The sequence below is a fragment of the Cinclus cinclus genome, chromosome 2 (genome assembly GCF_963662255.1).
Source record: "Cinclus cinclus chromosome 2, bCinCin1.1, whole genome shotgun sequence".
Lineage (NCBI taxonomy): Eukaryota > Metazoa > Chordata > Aves > Passeriformes > Cinclidae > Cinclus > Cinclus cinclus.
In genome coordinates, this window is record NC_085047.1 from 42,696,185 (window position 1) to 42,718,003 (window position 21,819).

Consider the following 21,819-nt stretch of genomic DNA (forward strand, 5'->3'; position numbering starts at 1 on the left):
AGTTTGAAAGCGCGGTTTTGCTATTCCCAAATGGCTCTGCACCCTGGGAAGCAAGCAGCAGCCCTGATTCGCTGGAAGTTCATAATCCATAACTTTGGCCTTTTCCTGCTTAGTGGAAAGGCCCCTGGGGCGGCCTTGGCAAAGGCGGCAATGGCAGCCCCTGCCTCGGCCTGCTGGGCAAGCCGCAGTTTTCCCGGCGCAGAGACAGGAAGAGAGGGGAGAAGGCTGGCGTCGATTTAAGGGATTTTGTAGGGAAACAGCAAAGAGAAGGGGGACGGCCGAGGCTGCCTGCCCGATCGGGCGGCGGAACGCTCGGGAGCGGGGCCGGGCTCCGCCGGAGCGGCACGGCCGCGTCTCCACGGCAACCGCCGCGCCGCGCCGCCACAAGATGTCCGCGGAGGGCGAGCGCGGCCCGGAGCGCGTCGTGTTCCGAGCCCTGCCGCAGAAAACCTTCTCCTGCCTGCGGGACAGGGACATCGCGGGCCGACTCCTCAAATGGTGCGGGGAATGGCCGCTGCGGGACGCGTCTGTCCAGGGCCGGCGGGGAACAGGCGGGCGGTGCTGAGGACTGGAGCCGTTACCGCAGGTCGCCCGCTCCGGTGGCGGCGGGTCCGCATCCCTTACACATAATTTTTTTTTTTAAATTTATTTATTTTCCACAGCCTCTTAATTTGAAGTGCCCTTGATATTTTCCAGGCAGGCAAACCGCGCTTTCTGAGGTGTGAGGCGTCTGTCCTCGCCTCCCACAGTGAGCCGGGATCTGTTTTCAGCTTCGCAGCGGGGGCTCCTGCGCAGCTCCAGCCCTCCAAGGAAGGGTTGGAGGCGCTTATGACTGGGAATGGGAGGCGGAAAGTATAAATGGTCAGAATAGGGCTTTATGTATGTCTTCAGAATGTTTAATCTCATTTTTTCATTTCAGGTCCATGCAAGGCAGGATCACAGCACAAGCGTTCAGTTTTGACCAGCAGTTTAAGCCCTATCAAAAGGATGAGTTTCTTATGGTAGTTCAAAATCCTTTGTCTTATCCCCATGAAATTATAGCTACTGGAACACTGCATAACAGTGAACAATGCAGCAGTGTTGAATGCTGTTGGCTTGCTCACTGTCTCCTTGAAAGGAGGTGATTTAGGTGTGGTGCTCAAGACTGTATTGTCCAGTACAAATGTTTTAGTCTAATGTTACTCTGCTTTATGAGGGAACAATTTAGCCTTTCAGGATTCCCAAGAATGGAAATCTGAACTGGATGCTGTTCTTGGCCGCAGCGCTTCATGTTGGGAAGTCCACCTAGTGTGAAGCTTCAAACAGTGTAAATGCTCACAGCTATCAGTAAATTTCTCACAGTAAATTCACAGTGCAATTAGATGTGCATGTACACCACATATCTGGAAATACAACTTTGAAATGTATTGGATACCATTGCTTTATACTAGAATTTTGGACTTCCAGCTTTTGAAACTCAAATCTCTTGCTGATTTTGTGTCCCCCATCTCTGTTGTCTGCAAAGTCAAATCTCTTCATCTCTTTGTAGACAGAAAAAACCCCAAACCTGTGGTTTTAAAAACAACGTGGTTTTTACATCTGTTGTTTTAAAAACAACTCTGATGTTTTGTATGTCTACTTTATATTGTTATCCTGCATAAAGAATTCAGCCTCTTTATATCTTAAAGAAATTCTCACAGAAATGCACCAATATTTATTTCATCTTCCACTCATAAACAGTCCAAATTATCGAAGTTTACAGAATACCTGTTTACCCTCTCAATGCTTATGTCTTTTGAATTAAAAATGTAAAGATATCACCATGAAGTTATGAAATCTGAAGAGCTGTGAAGTAACTGGGGAAAAAAGGACCATTATATGTAATGTCTGATCTCTCTGTGTCCCAGAGGGGTGATAAAGAAATTCAGTGATATAGAAATGGAAAGATCCATCATTTAATTTTCCTAACAGTTTCTTCAGTGATTATTCTCTCTGTATGCATATGCATAAGTGTGGGTTTTCTTAGTTGCCTTATCTGTCAAGGAAACTTGCCAGCTATCAGCATTACTATGAATGTCTCCTTTTTTTTTTTAAATTGATAAATCAGTAAGATTGAATTCTTCAAATCTTACTGGGGAATATATCCTCCATCCCTTCAATAACTTGATGTGTCTTATGACTTAAAGGCTTAATGACTTTTGTGTCTCTCTATACTTCTCCAAGCTTCAAATTTATTTAAAAAGAGTAAATTTTAAAATCATACTTGGCATTTCATTTTTAACTTCAACATTGTATGCAGAGATAGAATGTTTCATCTCTTCCTCTGTTTTCTGAACCTCCATTAATTTCATACAATTTTGTGTATTCTTGGACTAAAACTGCTTTATTATAAAACTTTAATTCTACATATATAAATATGCACCTGAAGCTATCTTCTGTGTATCAAAGACACTGGCTACACTGAGTTATAAAACCCCATGGATTTGGTGATGTGACATTTAGTACAAAAACTGGTAGATTGTGTGAAATCTACTTACTAATTGGAGCCTCATAATTTGGATTGAAAGTATCCAAGGCACTATAATTAATGATTTTCTGTTTCATCTCCTTAACTGGTATTCTCTTATTTACATATTATAGGCATTTTTTAATGATCAAAGTGTGAACTCCAGTTTAAAGTTGCTGTCAGCTTCTGGACAATGGACTACATTGGGTAAATTTAGAATAAATTAATCTTAAATAAAAAAGTCTGTGTTTTAACTATTTTGCCCTAGTTTACCATTTTCTAATAATGGCACTTCATTTGTGTATATTTTCAACTAGTTGAAATATCTTAAAGAATTACTTCTTTTACTAATAGGAAGAGATTCTACTTCTAGAACATAAGAACTAAATTGTCACCTTTTATGCCTTTTTTTTCCTTTTGACCTCTGCATTGTTCCATAAATCAAGCACCTGAAGCTGTTTATGAACATTTATAAATGGTTTGTGACATCCAGTTGACCTGATCACATACCCAGACATAAACAACTGCATTATTTGTGGAGCTATGGTAGTACCTTATTCAGATAACACTTGGAGAAGGACATTCTTCTATAGATGCAATGACCTGACTTGGGACAGGTGTGAGAAGATTGCTCTGTCACAAACCAAAGCTGAGAGCAGAGGATTGGTAGAGCACACCCTGAGCTCGTGTAAATCTGCCATCTGTCCAGCTGTGGTGGTGGAGGCACAGAAGAGCCCCTTGGGACAGGTTGCTCCACTTGCAGCCATGCCATGAGGGTCACTTCAACTTGTTGCCATATCAGAAATTTCTGAACACACTCCATTATGTCTGGAGATGCAGATGAGACACTAAAGCAGGAAGGCCAAAAGCAAACAGCAAATTTATGACCACTTTGAAATTGCATTTTTCATTATGTAAATGGCACACAAAAATTCGTGGCAATTGCAGGCGATAATGTTGAGGTGTTTTGTGCATAATGTGATCTCTGATATTGCCAAAGTGATCTTCCATAATAGGAATATCTTAAAGGAGGGTAGTGGGTAGTCCTTGTTTCTTTTGGTTTGTCTGCAAATATTACTGTATGTAAATATTTAATGGAGCTTTGGGAATTTTCTAACTTTTCCATTTCAGCTCTCTGGAATTGGCATAGGTTTTTCCCACTATATACAATGACACTAGACATTGCCACTTTTTTGTTAGCAAAAATCCATTTTCCAAACACTTCACCCAACTGTTAAAACAATTGAAATATATAAAATGCAAAAAATATCTCAAGTACCCCTTCAGGTACCTCTTTCTCTAGCAAGCAGAAAGAAAATTGATGTATTTTAAGCCAATAGTAAACTTTTTCTTGCTTCAGACAGGATTTTTTTAGGCTATCTGTCTAGTCTACAACTTGACAGTCCCTGTAGTGGAGGTCAGTAGGTTACATACCTTGTGTTAAGAGTGGAGGGTCTCTTGCCAAGTAGCCCAGCTTAACTCTTGGTTCTGCTCAATCTTCTTCCGCACAGAAGTGAAGCATTTTGTCCCAAGGACTGGAAGGGTTCCCTTTCTAAATCCTGAACAGCTGGTATACCCTGTTTGCTCTTAAAATTTCATCTTCCCATTCTTTGCCTATTTTTGGTGAGGAATGTTGGCACATTTTTCTATACTTAGTCTTCATGTGCATTTTTTGAAAATATAGTAAGAATTAGCTGTGAGTGGGAGGAGGTAAAAATCATCTAGTATTTTCTTCTTCAGGCATGCTGATACATTAATCCAGATATACCATTTGCTTATCACTGTGGAGTAACTTTAAAACAACATTCCTGTTGTTAAAAAAATACTGGAAACATGCTTGTTTTGCTTTTTAGAAAATCTGAAGAAAATGTATAGTCTGTGTTGATTCAAATACCGCATTTATTCTGTTACAAACAAAAATGTTAGTAATTTTTTTTCTTTATGGGGGAGATAGATTGAATGCATAATATAGATGGGGTTTAGATAGATGCACAGAAGCTTCCCTTCTCCTGGACCCACAGAAAGACATCAGCATTTTAAAGGAAATCAATAAAACTTTACAGGAGTGTTTGTTTTCATAGTAATTTTTTTCTTATTTAAGGCTGTGGTCTTCTCTCTCCTTTTCACTTACTATGTTTTTTTTGTCCTGGTAGATTTCCACAATAATAAAATGTTTCAATGACTCCAGCTTCAATATTGCTTGAAATAAAACATTTTAGGTAAATGATATCCAAGGACATTCTCTAGTCTGCTCCCTCTGATCAGAAAGATACTTAATGGCCTAGTCTCATACTGAACTTTTTTTGCCTGTTGTAGTGGGGATCTTTTTTCCCCGTCCTTCTGGCTGCATGGCAGAGTAGCTGATATTTCTGATGTGCTTTAAGCCATCTATTCATCTGTTACTCTGATATTTCAAAAATAGAAGCTGTAAAAGGAACAAATTTAATGCATACCCATTTATGTATTGAGACTTGTGCTTTTTAAATAGCTGCAATGAGACCTAAATAGTCATTTTTCCCTGGATACATTACTGGCCTTGCACCTGTCAGCAGTCTTAGGGAGGCAGGACTGTATCTGCTTAAGCTCAATTAACACTTGAAAATTTATCTTCAAAGGGGTAAAGTTACCATCTATTTGCATAAATAAAAAATTTGGATTTACGTAAAAAAGGATTTCTGAGTTCCCATATGTGCTTGAAGCACCAACGATTTCTGTCTGTAGACAGGGGTTTTAAAATCTGGAAGGTAATCTTAAATCAGCAATTTTTAAACTACTACTATAGCTTCTAATTTGTGAAGAATTTTAGATATCGTATGAACCCATAAATCACCAACCTACACCTTTTACTTTTAAAGTACCCTATTTTTTAATTCTGAGCACTGAACTTGCATTATATGTAAACTGTTTTGTAAATAGTAAGTTAAAAGATATTTTTCTGACATAAAAAACTTCCTTAGATTTTGGAGGAATTCTAAATATACTTAATCTGGGGTTTATCTGCCCCATACTAGATATGCAATGTGTTAATTTAAAAGTATACTGGCAGCACTTTATAGATATTCCAGAGTTGGCTTTTATAATAAGCCTAAACTATTTCAGGATTTCTCAGCTCTTTGTTTTCCACTTGTAGAGTTGTCAAGGCATTTCTTCTTCCTCTTTTACTGCTTACATTTATAGTGTTATTAAAACCTATCACTCCTGTCCAGGAAATTCTGAATTTCAAATCTCACCTCTCAAATAGAGAGTAGGACCTTCCAGTGTATTTAAACTTTTCCATGTGTAGTTTGGTTTTCTGAACTACTGAATAAATTACAAAGCTCTTGATATTTTTTTCATTATTAAAGTTTTCATAAAACCTTTTTTCAGAGCAGAAGTCTCCTTCCCTTCCACTAATAAAATCCTTATAATTTAAGGCCCATAAATAGTTCAATTTCCTATACTTTTAGTTCAGTAACTGGATCTTTCACTTTTCTCAAATCATTTAGCATCTGATGTTTGTTAGTCGACTCAGGTTTTAATGTTAATTTCAGAATAATTTATGTGATAAAAGCTGATTTGGCTCGTACTAAATCCCTTATAAAATAAAAATTCATTCCCAGTGAAAGCAAGATGTGGAATTAGAAGTTAGAGGAAGCTGAAGTGAGGGGATGGGAGGGACTACAAATAAAAAATATAAATAAGTTTGGAGTTTTTTCATAGGTTGTAAGGCTGTAATTCATTACTTTTCTGACTTTTTTTGGTTATGTAATATGATTATTCCTGTCTGTAGACAGGAAGCCAAGCAATTAAATAATGTGTTTTTGTCTTTAATATATTTTCTTGACATCCCAATGGTCCAATAAAATGTTAAAATTTCCTGTCAGTAATTTAGCTTAAGTAGGCATATTTTCAAGATATCATCTTATAACTTCTCTCTTTTTCTTTTTTTTCCCTGGTATTGATTGGTTGGGTGGTACCGTTTACCCAGGTTTAGGTATTAAAATGCTAGCCCTACTTAACCTATGAATAAATAGTCTCTATGTAATAGTATATGGCAGAAATTCCAAGGCTTTCTACAGGTGTGGGGGCAAGAGAGAATTTAGCTTATGCTGTGCTTTCAAAGATTAGGATTGAAGTGAAATGGTAGGTGGTCTTGGAAGGATCATGGTTCATGCATCCCTTTTTGGCATGTTTCTGCTCCTGACATATTGTCATCCAGAGGGAAATTTAGACATTTCCTAAATAGTAATGCTTTGTGGTCCCTTAGGTCAGTTTGCCAGGACAGCACTGAATTTTATCTTTAATTACATGGTAAGAAGCCTTTAGATACTGTGATGTTGCTGGACAGTCTCCCATCAAGGGAACAGAGGAGAAGAGATAAGATTAAACTCATGGACAGCTAGAATGTTGTGATTATTCTCTCTGCTGGGACACATTGCCCTTGTGCTGAATGCTCACTCGTGCTCTCCTCCCCTCTCCTGTTCAGAAGCACTTTGAAGGGTGTTCAGAGGGACCAGGAGATGGGTAGAGAACATGTTCTAACATTTGGGCTGAACACTTGGCCTGTGGAGAGCAGACAGAACTAGGCTGAGTCCAAAGCTTCTTAAACATGGGGCCTAATTACTGGAGATGCCAAAAGTTATCCAACACCATGCAGACAGATTTGTAGATGTAGCACTGTGTATAGAGAAGATATGTGCCCTTATGGACTGATACCTCTTTAAGGAAAATACTGTAGGGCATCTCAAATGGCATTAGATGTCTGTGAGCAACAGGATCCAGCCTTGGACCATTTGCAAGCAGAGGGGGAAAAATTATAGAAAAATATATTCTGCGTTTAATGATTACAAGATAATACTCCATATTCATACAGAAAATGTTGATAGTACCTTTTTCATATTCTGAAATAGCTAGTTAATAAAGCTCACAGTGGCTATGAAAAAGCTTTTAAGAAGTTCAGTATAATACTTAACAAATCAAAAATTCTTCGAGGCTGTGTTCATTTTGGTTTTTACTTTGTGGGGTGCTGTTAGCAGCTGTTGACTTCCGTACTTCATGATGCCAAACTTGGCATAGGTCCTCAGATGCTTTAAGGCTTAAGCTGTGGAATATGATTTTCTGAGGGTGTGATCTAATATGATGCTGGGTTCACACGGTGTTTCCATCTATCCCTAGTTTCGGTTGATGGTATTTACCAACAGGGGGAGCAGACACATGAGCCTTAATGGAAAGTAGTATTCAGATGAATTTAATGTTTTCTTTGCACTTCTTTCCTTCTTTCTTTTCTTCCTTCTTTGGCTATTTTTTTTTAGGGACTCTGTGATTGATTCATACTTACATGTTCTGTGGGTTTTTTTAAAAACATGAAACATGCAACCAGCTTTCTATATCTTCCAGGTTCCAAAGTGACAAAAATTGAAGCTACAGTGGTACCCTGTACACAGATTTCCTTGTCATTTTTTGATCGGCTGTACTCTGAAGGAATTGTTAGAGAAGCTGGGACTATTGTGAAATGTTATGATGACTATTATGATGATATTCTTATTGCTGATGAATTAAGGAAGGTCGGTATAGTAAAGAATAATTTATTATCATTGTTCCTATTTGCTTCACTCTATTAGGTACTATAAGGGCACATTTTTCAGGCTTTTTTTTTCTGACAGTGGTAAAAAAAGACATCAGTAGCCATGGTTTACGAACAACTGAGGCACTGCAGTGCCTGTAAGCCCTCTTTCATTTTTAGGTGGGAGAAAAAGGTAAAGCCTTCTTCCCACCTTTGTCTCAGGCAGACAGTGCTGGGGGATGTGTGGGGAAATGCAGCTACTCGTTTGCTTAGGAGGGGGAAGAAAGGGTGCCAAAGAGAAGGTGCTGTGATACTCGGAGCTGTAGTGGGTGAAATTGAATGTATTCAATAGTTACACCCTGAAGCGTTCTTGGACAGGAGTGCTGATCATATTATATCTTAAGGCATTTAAAGAAAGCCTTCTTAATACATTTTCTCTAAAGCAAGAGGAACTATGAAAGAGGAAATTATTTTTCAGTATAATACTGGAAAATGACTAAATGCAACTCCTGAACAGGACTGCAATGTAAAACTTTGGTATGCTCTAGTGGAAGTGTCAGAAAGCAGATTATCTGAAAAAGAATCTCTAACAGTGGCACCCTTGTAATCAATGTATGTCTTTACTGTGTTTCTTTTGACTTCATAAGCTAAAAACATTTTTTAAACTTATGTTTGTGTAGCATTAGAAAAGCACAGTGTGGGAGAACTGGATTTTGCTCTTCCTTGTATATATAATCAACATAAGTACTAAATAATTATAGAGTTGCACTCATTTGCACTTGGCAAATCCTTTGAAGGCAATGTATTTGAACCAGTGACACTGGTTACAGGATGTGGCCTGAAATACTGGTCTGTCTTGTAAAGTTCTGGGAAAAGGTGAGAACTCAAGCTCATATTTGAATTTCAGATGTAGTTTGTAGCCTAGCAGTTCAAAATACTATGTATTTATTTATAAGTTGGGTACAAGTGAAATGTTTTCTGAAAATTAAATATATTGTGTGTAGGAAGGTTAGAGGCAACATTTAAAATTAGAAATTACTGGGGTTTCAGTGTCTTCCCAGTTTGCTTCCCATGGAAGTGATGTGTGTGTCAGCATTTGCAAGTTGAGGTTTAACACTGGTTTGAAACAAAGGTGATTCCTACTCCTAGGACAGCAGAAAGAATAAGTCAAAATCCAGGAATGACATCAAAGCTTCAAATTAATTAGTCGGGTCTCTAGGACAAAAAGACTGTAGGGGGCACCAAACTGTCTCCTGGCGTCAGAGTGTGGCCCTTGGCTGGCGCACTCCCTGTTTCTTTCCTACCTACCATGTTTTCTCTTGTTTCAGCCAAGGAAGTTGGGATATGTATGACGTGGCCATACAGAACAGTTGTTGCCCTGTCCCCTTTATACTCAGATTGTGTAGCTTCGTTATAAAGAGGGACAGAGAACAATGGGCTGATGTCCAAATTTGCCTGGGCTGGCATCTGCAGTTTGGCTGACATGACACCAGTGTCTTGTAGCCATTGTGAGTTACAATTCCTGTCCATATTTACATGAACCAGTATTGATACTAATCTAGCAAGTCCTCTGTGTTCATATAATGTCTCAGCAAAAGACAGGTGAGATGCATGGAGGCAGCTGGATGCATGACTGGCTAATCCGGGCTACAGATCAAGGCTCACTGGAGTCTGCAGTAAAGAATGATGGGAGTTTGAGTGATCTCCTCTGGGAGATCTTCAGGATTCCTTTACAAATGTGAAATAACGGTGTCAATTTAAAAGTGAAAAAGAAAATGTTACCAAAAACAGCTACCAGTTTGATTAACAGCAACTGACATATCAAATACAGGTAGATTATTTTCAGATTGATGGTTTCATTAGCATTACAGATAATGAACCAGTGAAATAACAAGACTTGAAAAATATTCCTGTTTGTCTTTTGGGCATAAATCTGACAGTGATTCTGGTTTATCTTATATGTAAGAATTTTGAACCTAATTGCATTGTTGGAAGAAGGATTTAGAAACGTGTATTTCTGTCCCTTATCCACGTATTTTATATGGACATAATTTGCGTGTACCATACAGCATACTAGCTGCATTATTTATAAAATGAATCTTAAATAAATTATTATCAATTTGACTTTCTTGTTTTTCCTTGTTCCACAAGGTCTTGCTTCTGGAGGATTCTGACCATTATGACTTATTCACTCAATTGGATCGTGAGGAATTTCTGTTCTGTCTTTTTAAGCATTTTTGCATTGGAGGAACTCTTTGCCAGTTTGAAGATGCAGTTGACCCATACTTAGAAACTACAAAAGCTTTTTATAAAGACTTGGTGAGGTAGGTGTTGCTCACTTTTTATACAGCTTGTATACATGTACTGTCCATAGATACTTTTTGTCGATTTCTGTAAATTTATTGTACATTACTGCTTCAAAAATGCGGCTGTTATTTAACCCACCTGCAAGCTTATTTGTGTCCAACTCTCAAAATACCATGGAACAGTGGTAGCAATTCAGTGGCAAAATATATGCCATTTTAATTGTATCAGTCCCACATAAGAACATTTTTTATATTACATTCATGGACATTGATGGTTTATAATTAATTCCAAATTTAGAGATACGTTTTTCTCTAATTGTCTGCTGAAGACATGGCATGGTACTGGAAACAGACTGTGTAACCACTGTTATTGATAAAATATCAACAATTAAATCTTGCCTGTATGATCTTGAGCTACTTTCAATTGGACTGCTTTTATTTACTTGTTTATTTATTTATTTTAAAATTGAAATAATTTGATAAAACTTTCAGTTACATATATTTTTTATCCCTGCTGGTTTGTTGTGGTTTTTTTGTTTGTTTTTTTTTTTTTTTTTAATACAGTTGGATTTTGGTCTTCCTAGTTCTGCAAATACATTTCTCACAGTGTAAAGCTAAAGGTGATAGAATCTTGCTGTTAACATGACACAGTGAACTAACACCCATTTTTTACCAGGTTTGGTGTCTGTAATTGTTTGGAACTTTATGTGAGGGGTTTCTTTTTCCATTGAGATTAGAGGTAATTGATTAGACTAAAACCACAGTTTTTGCTCTGCTTTGATATATCCATATGCTGACTTCTCTGATTGACAAAACTTCTTATGTTCTGGTTGCTGGGAAATGGAATACAATTATTGGATATACAGACTCATTCTTAGTTAAGCTAATGGGAATATAAAGATTGTAAAATATATTACTAAAACTTCTGTTAGTATGAGTAGTTTTGGTATTTTCGTCTCGTACATAGATGAGAATCAAGTGGGTACTTCAGAAATATAGAATCTGAGGTAAAAGGATCCATCAGTGTTTAACTCTACCCTCCCTTCTTTTTTTATATATATTGTTCATACTGCACGTGAATCAAGCTGCCTGTTCTTTCAGTCCTGGGCCATAGGTGACTCTGCATTGACTGCAGCTGTTTCTTCCCTTCTGTTGTTGAATTAATCCAGGACAAAGTGCAAATCCAGTCAGTTCCTTCACTTTACTGCTCCCCTTTGCTGTTGAGTTGTTTTATCCTAAACATGTTCAAGTTCTGTTCTAAGCCACTCATTTTCTTTACCTCCCTATCTCCTTAAACCTCTTTCCATTCTTTTTCATTTTCATGCTGTAAAATTTGATGAGGATGTCAAACAGGTCTTGTTGCTTAAAACAGAAAAAAGCCTCTGCCAAGATCCTCCCGCAATTTAATCCTGTTTTCAAAGTTTACTTTTTCTGTGTCCTCAGCCTGTTTCCTATTAGCACTTTGTATTTTCCTCTTGCGTGCTGCTTTTGTCCTTTATAAAACATATAGGAGAAAATATTTCAAGATCTATTCCTATGCTTTTTGGGTTTAGGGTTTTTTTTGTTTTGTTTTATTGTTGTGTTTTGGGGGTTTTTTGTTTGTTTTGGTTTGGTTTTCTTTTTTTTTTTTTTTTTTGCCAGTTGGCAGATTGCTTTCTATCCTCCCAAGTTTTGAAGTGACGTAACTAATCTTCAGTAGTTGTGTACCATGTGTCTCTCTGTTTCTGTGCCTGTAAATGTCTGCTAGTTTCTTACTGCCAGAGGAGCTGGTGATAGCACTAGTTACCAGTTGAAAACAAAACTTACCATTTCACTGAATCTTTTATCTTTCTCCTTTGGTATTGAGTTCTTTGTCAATCCCATGAGAAAAGCTTTTGATCTTGACATTTCAGACCTTTCCTCCCCCTTCAGAATCACAGTTGTCTTTTTTTTGGTCTCATTTCCCCCTGCTCCTCGTTTATCCAAAATGATGCTCCTGTTTTATTTCCACTGTGCTAAGAGAAAAAAAGATGGTGACAGGCTCCGAATAGGGACACTAATGACTTAAGTCCTAAGTCCTGACTTAATATCTCATTTCTGGTCCATGCTGTGTCTTGTGTTACTTAATTCTTGCATGAATTGCACCAGAAAATAAAGCAATTAAAATTACTTTCTTTTAGCCTCCTATTTTTCCGTAGAAGATTGTTAATGATAGTAGTAATCTCTTAAATTCTGTTTACCGAAAAGTTCACCCTCAAATTCCTATTGAATACCAAGTTTTGTTTGTATTATTTTCAGACTGCTATCTTTTGTCTGGTTTCATTGTATCTTGGATTACAGTTGCATTGGACACTTTCTACTCATTGTAAAGTGATATTAAAAGCTTTTCCATGGTATTAAAATTCTGTAAACTGTACTGTCCTTAAGGTTTAATTTTTATGTTTGAGGATCAGAAGGCCTGGTAAAAAACAAATGGATACTTCAATAATTATTAGCTGCTGGCTGATGGTGTGCATTGAAAAATTAGCTGCCACAGATGAATTCAGTCTAATAACAGTAAGATTATGGTTGTATAAACTACCACTGTTTAGTCCTGTTACAGTATTCCTTATGGGCAAGAGCCTTGGCTGCTGGGAGCAGCAGACCTGTTAATGAGTTTTTCCCTACTTGTCTTTATTACAGCTTTTTTTTCTGACCATACCTGAATTCTAACTCCAAGGCACTAGCATTCAAAATAGTGTCAAAAGTTCTGAGGTTTCATTCTACTAAAGCATTTCTATATACATTGCTTTATCATGAGAGAATTCAATAATCTATTTGAAATTAACAGCTCTAGATACCTGACAAGCTAGGGACTTCCAAATACAGCTGGTAAAAGGCAGACTTTTTTTTTGTTTGCAAAAATAGTGATATCCTTACTAAAAAATTCACAACTTTTGTCTGTTACTAACCCATCAGAAATTAGTCTGTGATCAGTTGAATCCATCCAAAATTCTAGTGTTAATATTGTATCCTGTATAACCTAAATAAAATCCCTTGTAGTACTTTGATTTAAATAATATATTTACATGACAAAAATTTGTTATTTATAATAGAATCTATGAGTCTCTGTTGATAAATCTTGTCCTCTGTACTTAATCCCTGATTTTTCTGACAGTGTGTCTCCATGGTGACAGCTGCTGTAGCATCCTGTAGTGATTGTTCTATTCGCCTTTCTTAATCACAGTCTCCATGCCCTTTCCCCCATAATGAATGAATGCATGTGAAAATATTAAGTTGTTTGGAAAGCCTAGTAAAATATTGCCAGTAATGTTAAGATATAAATAAAGCCAAAAGTGAATAGAGAGACCATGAGGATGTTTGCTCTTCATAAAAAGAGCAAATAGATGCACATTAAAATGATGAACTACCATATCCAATGAATAGTGTAGAAGTTAATGATTTGAAAAAACATGGGACTATTAACATTATTAAGGAAATACTATCCTCTTCAAAAGGACAAAATAGTTCTTTTCTAAAACCTTTTGGGGGAAAAAAAAGAAATGGAGCAAATGAGCTTGTCAAAGGCAACCTCTTGGTTTTCTTTCAAGTCAGCAAAGGAGGAATCTCATCTGATTTTAACAGACACAATTTTTGCCTTAAAAATAACCAAAGTACTCGAAATAAACATTCTGGAAAATTACTTACAGGAAGCTAACCACAAGGGAAAAATTTCTCAAGGTCATGGAATAAATACAGAGATTTACTCTGTCAATTCTTACTTTGGTATCCTAGATATAAATATAAAACATGAAAATTGATAACATAGTTTTCTGACAGAAGACTCTGAAGCTAGAGTAATTTAAACACAACTGTTGCTTTTGGGGGTGGTGATAGATGGTAGAAGGCAATAATGTCACTAATCCTCTATGCCTTGTTCTGAAAGTTGTCACTCCTTCCACAGAGATGGTTGAAGAGTTTCTAAACTGCTGCAGTTACAGCCTGGTGTGTCAGCATGAAGTGACATCAGTGTTAGTTTGGCTTAAAGTGCTGGTCCATACACTGCAGTGGTTCAGAAGCTGAGTCATGAGGTAGCTGAGCTGTCCTGCTGAGGAGGCAATCATCTCTGGAGGGGCGGGAAGGCAGACTGCTGGGTCAGTACCGATTTCAGCAATGCTGCCTTCATCCGCTGTTGACTATGTCAACATGTCAGATGCAACAAAAAGTTCTGAGAAAGCCTCATTACTGACTGACCACAGGGAAGATCAGCTTCACAGTATAGGTTCAAACGTGACTGCGTCATTACTCTGCAGATGCAATCAGTTAATTGGAGAGCCAATCTCTCTTATTGGCTGCAGAGATTGACTCAACAAAGATGCTGTTGGTTGATTTGGGGGGGTTCCTTTGTTCTTATAAAAAGAACCTTTGCCAAAGCACTGGTAGTGGGGGACTGCTGTCACATCTTGGACCTGGTGTGGTGTTCAACTGGGCTGTGTTTCACAAATCCTCTTGTACCTTGTCTGTACTGGGACCTTTCTTGGGGATGGAACCTATCTGTGACAAGTCAGGTTTTGAGCTATGCATTTCTTGGAAGCATGTAAGTATGGAAGTTTTAAGCCTCAGCTGTTCTACAAGTGAATTAATGTAAATGGGAATCTGCAAAATTAGATAAATGAATAGCAGTTGCATGATCTTATTTCTGAAGAAATGTAAGCATCACTTAAAGCAGACTTGTGGGAAAATGACATATTAAAACACTTTAAATAGTCTGAGATGCCTGGGTGCTTTGCAGTAATATTCAGTGTTATTAGTAAATGTGATTAAATAAATGGCAGTCCTCACAACAAACAGTCTAGAAATATAAAAGCTCAGAACTCATTCCATTCCAAGTTGCATAGCTGACTATATATACAAAATTCCAAAGGAGAAAAAATAAACCTTAACTATAATTATATACTAATTAAAAATGAGCTAAAGAATGTATTTCTTCAGCAGTACTGCCGCTACTTCTTGTAGTCTGTATTAAGATGCATTTCACTTTGCAGGTTTCTTTTTCAAAGCATATGTGAAGAGATTTTTATGAAATGTTTAGCTGCATAATTTTGCATATCTATCAAAATGAAAACTATTTGGAATCATCTAGGTCTGGGTAATATTGCTGTGATTTAGTAGCTGAGAACAGTGAAACCAAGTCAGATTATTAGATATATTCAATATTTTTCAGTTAGATGTTACAATAACCAGTTTGCTAACAATGGCTATATAGCTTTTAATGTTTAATATGACATAAGTTGAATTTTAGCTATAAATTTGACCTTCATAAAATTTGAGCAAGGACACTGTTCATATGTTTAAAATGTAATTAATAAATTAAAGTCTAATTATCAGTATTTATGATATATATTAAGTATGTATTACACCCCTGTATTTCAGTGTTCAAAAGAATCCTGAAACAAAAGATATACATGTTATTTCTACGGTCTTCAGAGTGTCTGCATATGTAAGTATTAATAATTTTTATATGGGATTTTACTGGCAGTAATATACATAACAAGAAAATAATGGATTGACAAAGAAAATGTAAGATTCCATTGTAATGGGTTATTTTCCCATAGCTGTCATCTTTTTATTCATTAAGTCTTTCTCTGATCTCATCCTGTTTCTCATCCTCTTTACTAACTCTTCATTAGTAACTACCAGCTAAAGTTTTATTTGGTATCTCGCTAAAAAATAGGTTTACTGGATTACAGTGGAAGCCTTAATAGTCATTCCAAAACTAGTTAATGAAAAAAAAGAAAAAAAGTCTGAGTAATTCTAGGTTTAGGTATTAATAAAATTTGAGTTAACAGTAAGGATCAAGGATTCACTCTTGACTTCTTACAGTTCTGTTTTTTGAAATGTTGCTAGAGCTTTGTGAGTAGCTTGTATTGCATCTGTTTCTGTAAAGACTGTAAGGAAGCTTAGCAAACAAAAAGGCTGGGGTGTTGAGATGACTGCTAACCTCTTTTCCCCTCCCTTGTTAAGTCTCATTCCTATCTGTTTTCCTTGCAAAATCATACATTTGCCATCAAGATAAGTTTGAGAACTGGCTGCATGTTTACTAGGTTCAGCATATCTGTCATTTAAGTTGTTGCAGTAGGATGAACTACTCCAAATTCTTCTTGAGTAACCAGAATATGTGATAATTAAATGTCAGATAATGTACTGACTTTCAACAGCAGTAGCTGATGTCATTTCAGACTGCACAAACTTCCCTGGAGGTTGCCAATAGCCCAGTTGTTCATCTGTTGGTCATTGTCTTTTATGTACTATGTGTGATTCATAAAAGGCTTTTGAAAACAAACACTTTATGGATGTATCAAAATTTGTCTTTCTGGTAGGTTGCGGGCTGTAATAAAAATTAAAAAGTAAAACCCTGGTAACTGGATGTTCTTCTGTTATTAATGTTCCTTTCTCACCTCTAAATCAAATGCATTGATGTGAACTTTGCAGATTTCTATGTTTAGGTAGATGGACATTAAAGAGCTCCCCTAACTGTGTTGGCCATACACTAAATATCATCAGTTCTACAAAGGAAAAAAACAAAAAACAAACAAAGCCCCAGACACACTTTAGCAACTTTTTTTAAACAAAATGGATGGACAAAAGAAGATCCAGTGTTAATGTAGAGCAGGCTATCCTCCTTGTAGCCTTGGAGGAAAAATGGAAAATTTGTGGGATGAAGGAGAATTCTGAAATTACAGTTGCTATTAAGGAACATCCTGAAGAATTTTCTCTCAGAAAACAGAAAGGCTTAAACAGTGTGTCTAGACTGTTTGATGGTTATGTGCATCAAAACTACTCCACTCTACTGACACTTACAGGAAGGACACTTACTGGAGCACAAATGTCTTGTGTTTGTGATGAAAAGGTTTTTCTCAAGGAGGTAACTACATTTCTGCAGTGGATTTAGTTTCTGAGTGAATTTGATAATTAACTGTGGGGTGTTATTATAATCCTAATGTTGAGCTGACAGTTCTTAAGCCAAGTTTTCTAGGTTTGTATCTGGAAGAAAAGAACATACCTTCCTAGCCTCATGTAAATAGATAAATAATTTTTTAAATAAATAAATTTTTAAAAGCTGATCTCATAGAAGTGACTTTTGCAGCTGAGCACAATCTAAAAATGGTATCTAAAAATACACACTACTAGAAATGTAAATATCTCAAGGTTTTAAGTTATAGTTCACAGAATCAGACAATATGCTGAGTTAGAAGGGACCCATGAGGATGCTCAAATCCAACTCCTGGCCCTGCACAGAACCATCCCCAAGAGTCACACCATGTGCCAGTGTTGTCCAAGCGCTTCTTGAACTGTGCCAGGCTGGTGCTGTGACCACTGCCCCGGGGAGCCTGTTCAGTGCTCGGCCACCCCTTTCCTGATATCCAACCTAAGCCTCCCCTGACACAGCTTCAGGCCATTCCCTCAGGTCCTGTCACTGTCACCACAGAGCAGAGATCAGTGCCTGCCCCTCCTCTTCCCCTCTCAAGGAAGCTCCAGACTGCAGTGGGGTCTGTCCTCAGTCTCCTCCAGGCTGAACACACCAAGTCACCTCAGCCACTCCTCATACGTTTTCCTCTCAAGGCCCTTCATCATCATCCTTGCTCTCCTTTGGTCACTCTCTAACAATTTATTGTCTTTTTTTATACTGGAGCACCCAGAACTGCCCCCAGCACTGGAGGTGAGGCCACCCCAGCTCAGAGCAGAGCAGGACAATCCCCTCCCTTGCCCAGCTGTGATGCTGTCCCTGATGCCCCCCAGGACAGGGCTGGCCCTCCTGGCTCCCAGGGCACTGCTGCCTCATGTCCAACTTGGCCATCGACCAGGACTCCCAGGTCCCTTTCCGTGGCACTGCTCCCCAGCATCTCATTCCCCAGTCTGTCCATACATTCAGGGTTGAACAATCCCAGGTACAGAATCCAGCACTTTCTCCTGTTGAACTCCATATGGTTGGTGATTGCCTAGCCCTCTGATTGGTTGAGGACTCTCTTGCAAATGTCTGTAGAGCTCTTCAGCATCAAAACCTGATAGACTTGGGCATCACAAGAGAAATAATTTTAGGTCTTGTGACAAAGTACTCTGTTGAACTCTGTTGAAATACCCTTGAGAGCTTTGGAGCTTTGCAAATACCTTGCATATAATGAAACACTTTTACAGCTTATGTATTGGAATGCTCACTGATATATTGGAACTTTCTTTACCTGTACCCAAACTGTGGCAGTGTTAGAAATCAGAATAATGCAAAGTTTATTCAAGAAGTATTTTTAAAAATTGTCAATTATATGATGTAGTTTTGAGAATGTTCAGCAGTATTTTTATTTCTGTTTTATGCTAGGCATATGTATTCTTAAATCATCAGCTGTGTTGCTACAAAGAAAAAATAAAATGATCCTACTCTAACATCAGTAAATCAATCATTACACCCCTGCATGTGTGAACCAAAGTCCACACTGCAGATGGAATTGCAGTGATTGCAGATGGAATGGTATGATTCTTAACTTTGTACATGCATGATTGTAAATATAAGAGCCTTTATGCTCAAGCATTTTAGGGGTTTTATGACCTCTTCTGCTAATTAAAATAAATTTAATTTGGTTATATTTTTCATTTAATTAGGTTATATTGATTATTTTCCTGATACCAAGTTTGGTATATTGCTTGAAATGCCTCATCACCAGAACTTACATTGGTTTTGTTCTTGAGTTGTTGAGCAAATTTTTAGTGGGCTCACACTGCCTGTAAACAGTCAAGACCTCAACTGCCATCCATCAATTCCACAAAGACTTCAGGAGTGGGATCCTTGGTAGCAATGGGAAAAGAGTTTAACTAGAAATCACATCATGATGTTAATCTTGTCCTACTTTTTTTTTTCTTCAGTTACATGCATGAGCTTAGGTTATTTTTGGATCAATTCCAAAGGCCTTTTGATGCTGAGCACTATAAAAATCTTAAAACTTGCTCTCCTTACTGCAGTTGAGATTCCAGTGTTTGTTACACATATATCCTTAAAAAAACACCTGAAGAGAGCTAAGTATCCTACAATTGGAGCTACAGACCTTGTGTGTGTGCTGTGCCACTTAAAAATAGAATGCTATTTCTAGCTTGTGGCATTTGACTACCATTGGAAAATTCTGGGAATAAACATTATCAAATCTCTACCTGGCCAAAACAGTGTTTTTATGAGGTGCTTGTCTTAATTTAAGATTTAAGGGTTTGAATAGTCCCCCAAAGGAAGACACCAGAACATCTAATAATGGATTCATTCTCTTTGAAATAGCAGCAGAAAATGGGATGCCAGTAACAGCTAAAGGATAAAATTGACAAGTGGTTCTTGGTGCAGAAATGAGGACCCAGCTCTTTTCCTTCTCAGCTGACTGACTCAACCAGCAAGAGAGGTTACAGTTTTCATATTTCCTTGGTCCAAAAAAAGACAGATTGTTTTATGCAAAGGAAGACAGCTTCAACAAAAGAATGCAAGAGATGTGGAATCCAGAATAGTCTGTAGTCCGTGAGTTTAAAATTTTCCTGGAGAAGATGAACAATATATGCAATATAGCAATTTCCCTCAATCAAGAAAAGTGTAACAGCACCTACATCTCTTCAACTGTTGCACAAAGGTGTTAGGGAGCAGGAGGAAACTCTTCTATGTTTTAAAAGAAAGGAGGTGTCAGCTACATATTTATTGATCTTTCACATGTTCAATTACCACGCTGACTGAAAAAAACCCAACCCTTTAAAAATCCCTCCATCTAATTTCTGGATCCCTACTGGATTTGAAGTGGGTCCAGCTGTGCTGCTCTGTCAACACTGAAGATTTTATTGACATGTGCAGACGTAGGATGTTAACGTGAAGAGCCCAGTTCCCATGCTCATTGTCAGCTGAATGGTTTTTTTTCAGAACCAGGGTTTTGCAGCTAGGTGTCTAGAATCCCTTCAAACACTTTCTGAGGAATGGCACACAAAATGTTTTCAATAATAGTCCAAAGTTGTTAATGTGATCTGTAATGAGCATTTCACTTAAATGCAAATATTGCAGCCTGAACAGATGTATTAGCAAGTGTTAAGTGAAAAAAAAATTATGGATGGAACAGCTTTATATATTAACATAGATTTTTTTTTTCTCTTTCAAAGGAAACATGATGGGCTGTTGTATATTTAATCATTTGTATTTTAAGCTCTAATTGTGTAAACACATGCTTGCATTTTTAATTTTACATTTTATATTAATATTACATTTCAAGGTTATTTGATACATCCAGCCAGAATTACTGTGCATTTTGTGGTGTTGGGATCCTCATGGGGACATGCCGTTTAAATAAACTGTGGTGTATTTGTGCTATTTTGTTGTGCAATGAACAGTTACAATTGGAACAAAATTATTAACTTCAGTTTTTATTAATTCTCTTACGGATAGCCCTCTTGTCCCTAATACTGTTTTGGTTTTTTTTTCTTCCTCTCAGGATGCTAATGGCCTGTGTTACCCTTCAAGCAAAAGCCACCTACAGACTTTTGCCTACTTGATTGTGGATCCCTGCAAGCGACACGTAAATATTCTGTATCACTGTTTCGGTGGAAGCCTATTTACAAACTAGTTATAAACTTGGCTGGTCTCCAGTTTTATAATGGCGGCTGGTTTCTTTATGTTGGGTTCAGGTAGACATTGCATAGTTTTCTGACGAGGAAAGCTCTACTCCTTGATGACACACTCGGAAGTGCTTCCGTTCACTCAGGTGTTACGATGTAGTTAGTGATAAAAGTTTTCGGGTATTTATAGTTCTTGAAGCTGTTGTCTTGGCCGTTTTCCCCCTTTCCGCACCCATTTTCTCTAATAAAAACTATTTCTCTAGAGGTCTTGTCATTTTTATGAGTCAGCTTTACAGACCCGCGACGCGTAACTGCAGGGTAGGCTATGCAGCCGGAGAAGGCTCTGCGGGACGGGGAGAAAGAGCGGGAGGGGTCCCGGGCCGATGCCTCCTCCGGGCCGGGGGCAGGGAAGCGCGGCCGCCCCTCCCCACCCCCTCGCGGAGCGGCCTCCTGGAAGTTGGGATAGAAGTTAGGAAGGAAAAAAACGTTCTGGTTGGCGGCAGCGCTCCGTGGCGGCCGCGGGCGGGCGGGCGGCGGGGAGAGAGGCGCGGGCGGGCGCGAAGTGAGGGGTGGTGCGGTGCGGTGCGGGGTGGTGCGGTGCCGGCCGGCCCGGGGGATCCGGGGGGCCCGCGCAGCGCCCCCAGCGCACCGGGCGGGAGGCGGTGCGGGCGGGCGCGCGCAGGAGCGCTGCGGGCACGGGCTCCCTCGGTCGGATACGGTGCGGGCGGGCTCAGGAGGGGCGGAGCCGGCGGCGGAGAGTGATTCGGGCGGGCGTAACTGCGAACTTTTGTTTAGTGTGTTGTGTGAGTTAGTTTCCGCCGCCGGGACAGAGGCGCCGGCCGGGCTGGGCCGGGCTCGGGGAAGAGCCGCACGGCCAGAGTTGTTTTGCCAGTTGCCGCGGCCGG

At 38.5% G+C, this 21,819-nt stretch overlaps 1 protein-coding gene across 1 annotated transcript; it reads left to right on the top strand.

Moving 5' to 3' along the window:
- Positions 1–388: 388 nt before the first annotated feature.
- On the top strand, positions 389–20,922 carry CFAP300 (cilia and flagella associated protein 300). Its single transcript, XM_062514489.1, has 7 exons — positions 389–498; positions 920–1,001; positions 2,620–2,692; positions 7,862–8,028; positions 10,179–10,351; positions 15,725–15,791; positions 20,791–20,922. Exons 1-7 carry the CDS (start codon positions 389–391, stop codon positions 20,920–20,922), a joined length of 804 nt encoding a protein of 267 aa, XP_062370473.1.
- The last annotated feature ends 897 nt before the right edge of the window (positions 20,923–21,819 follow it).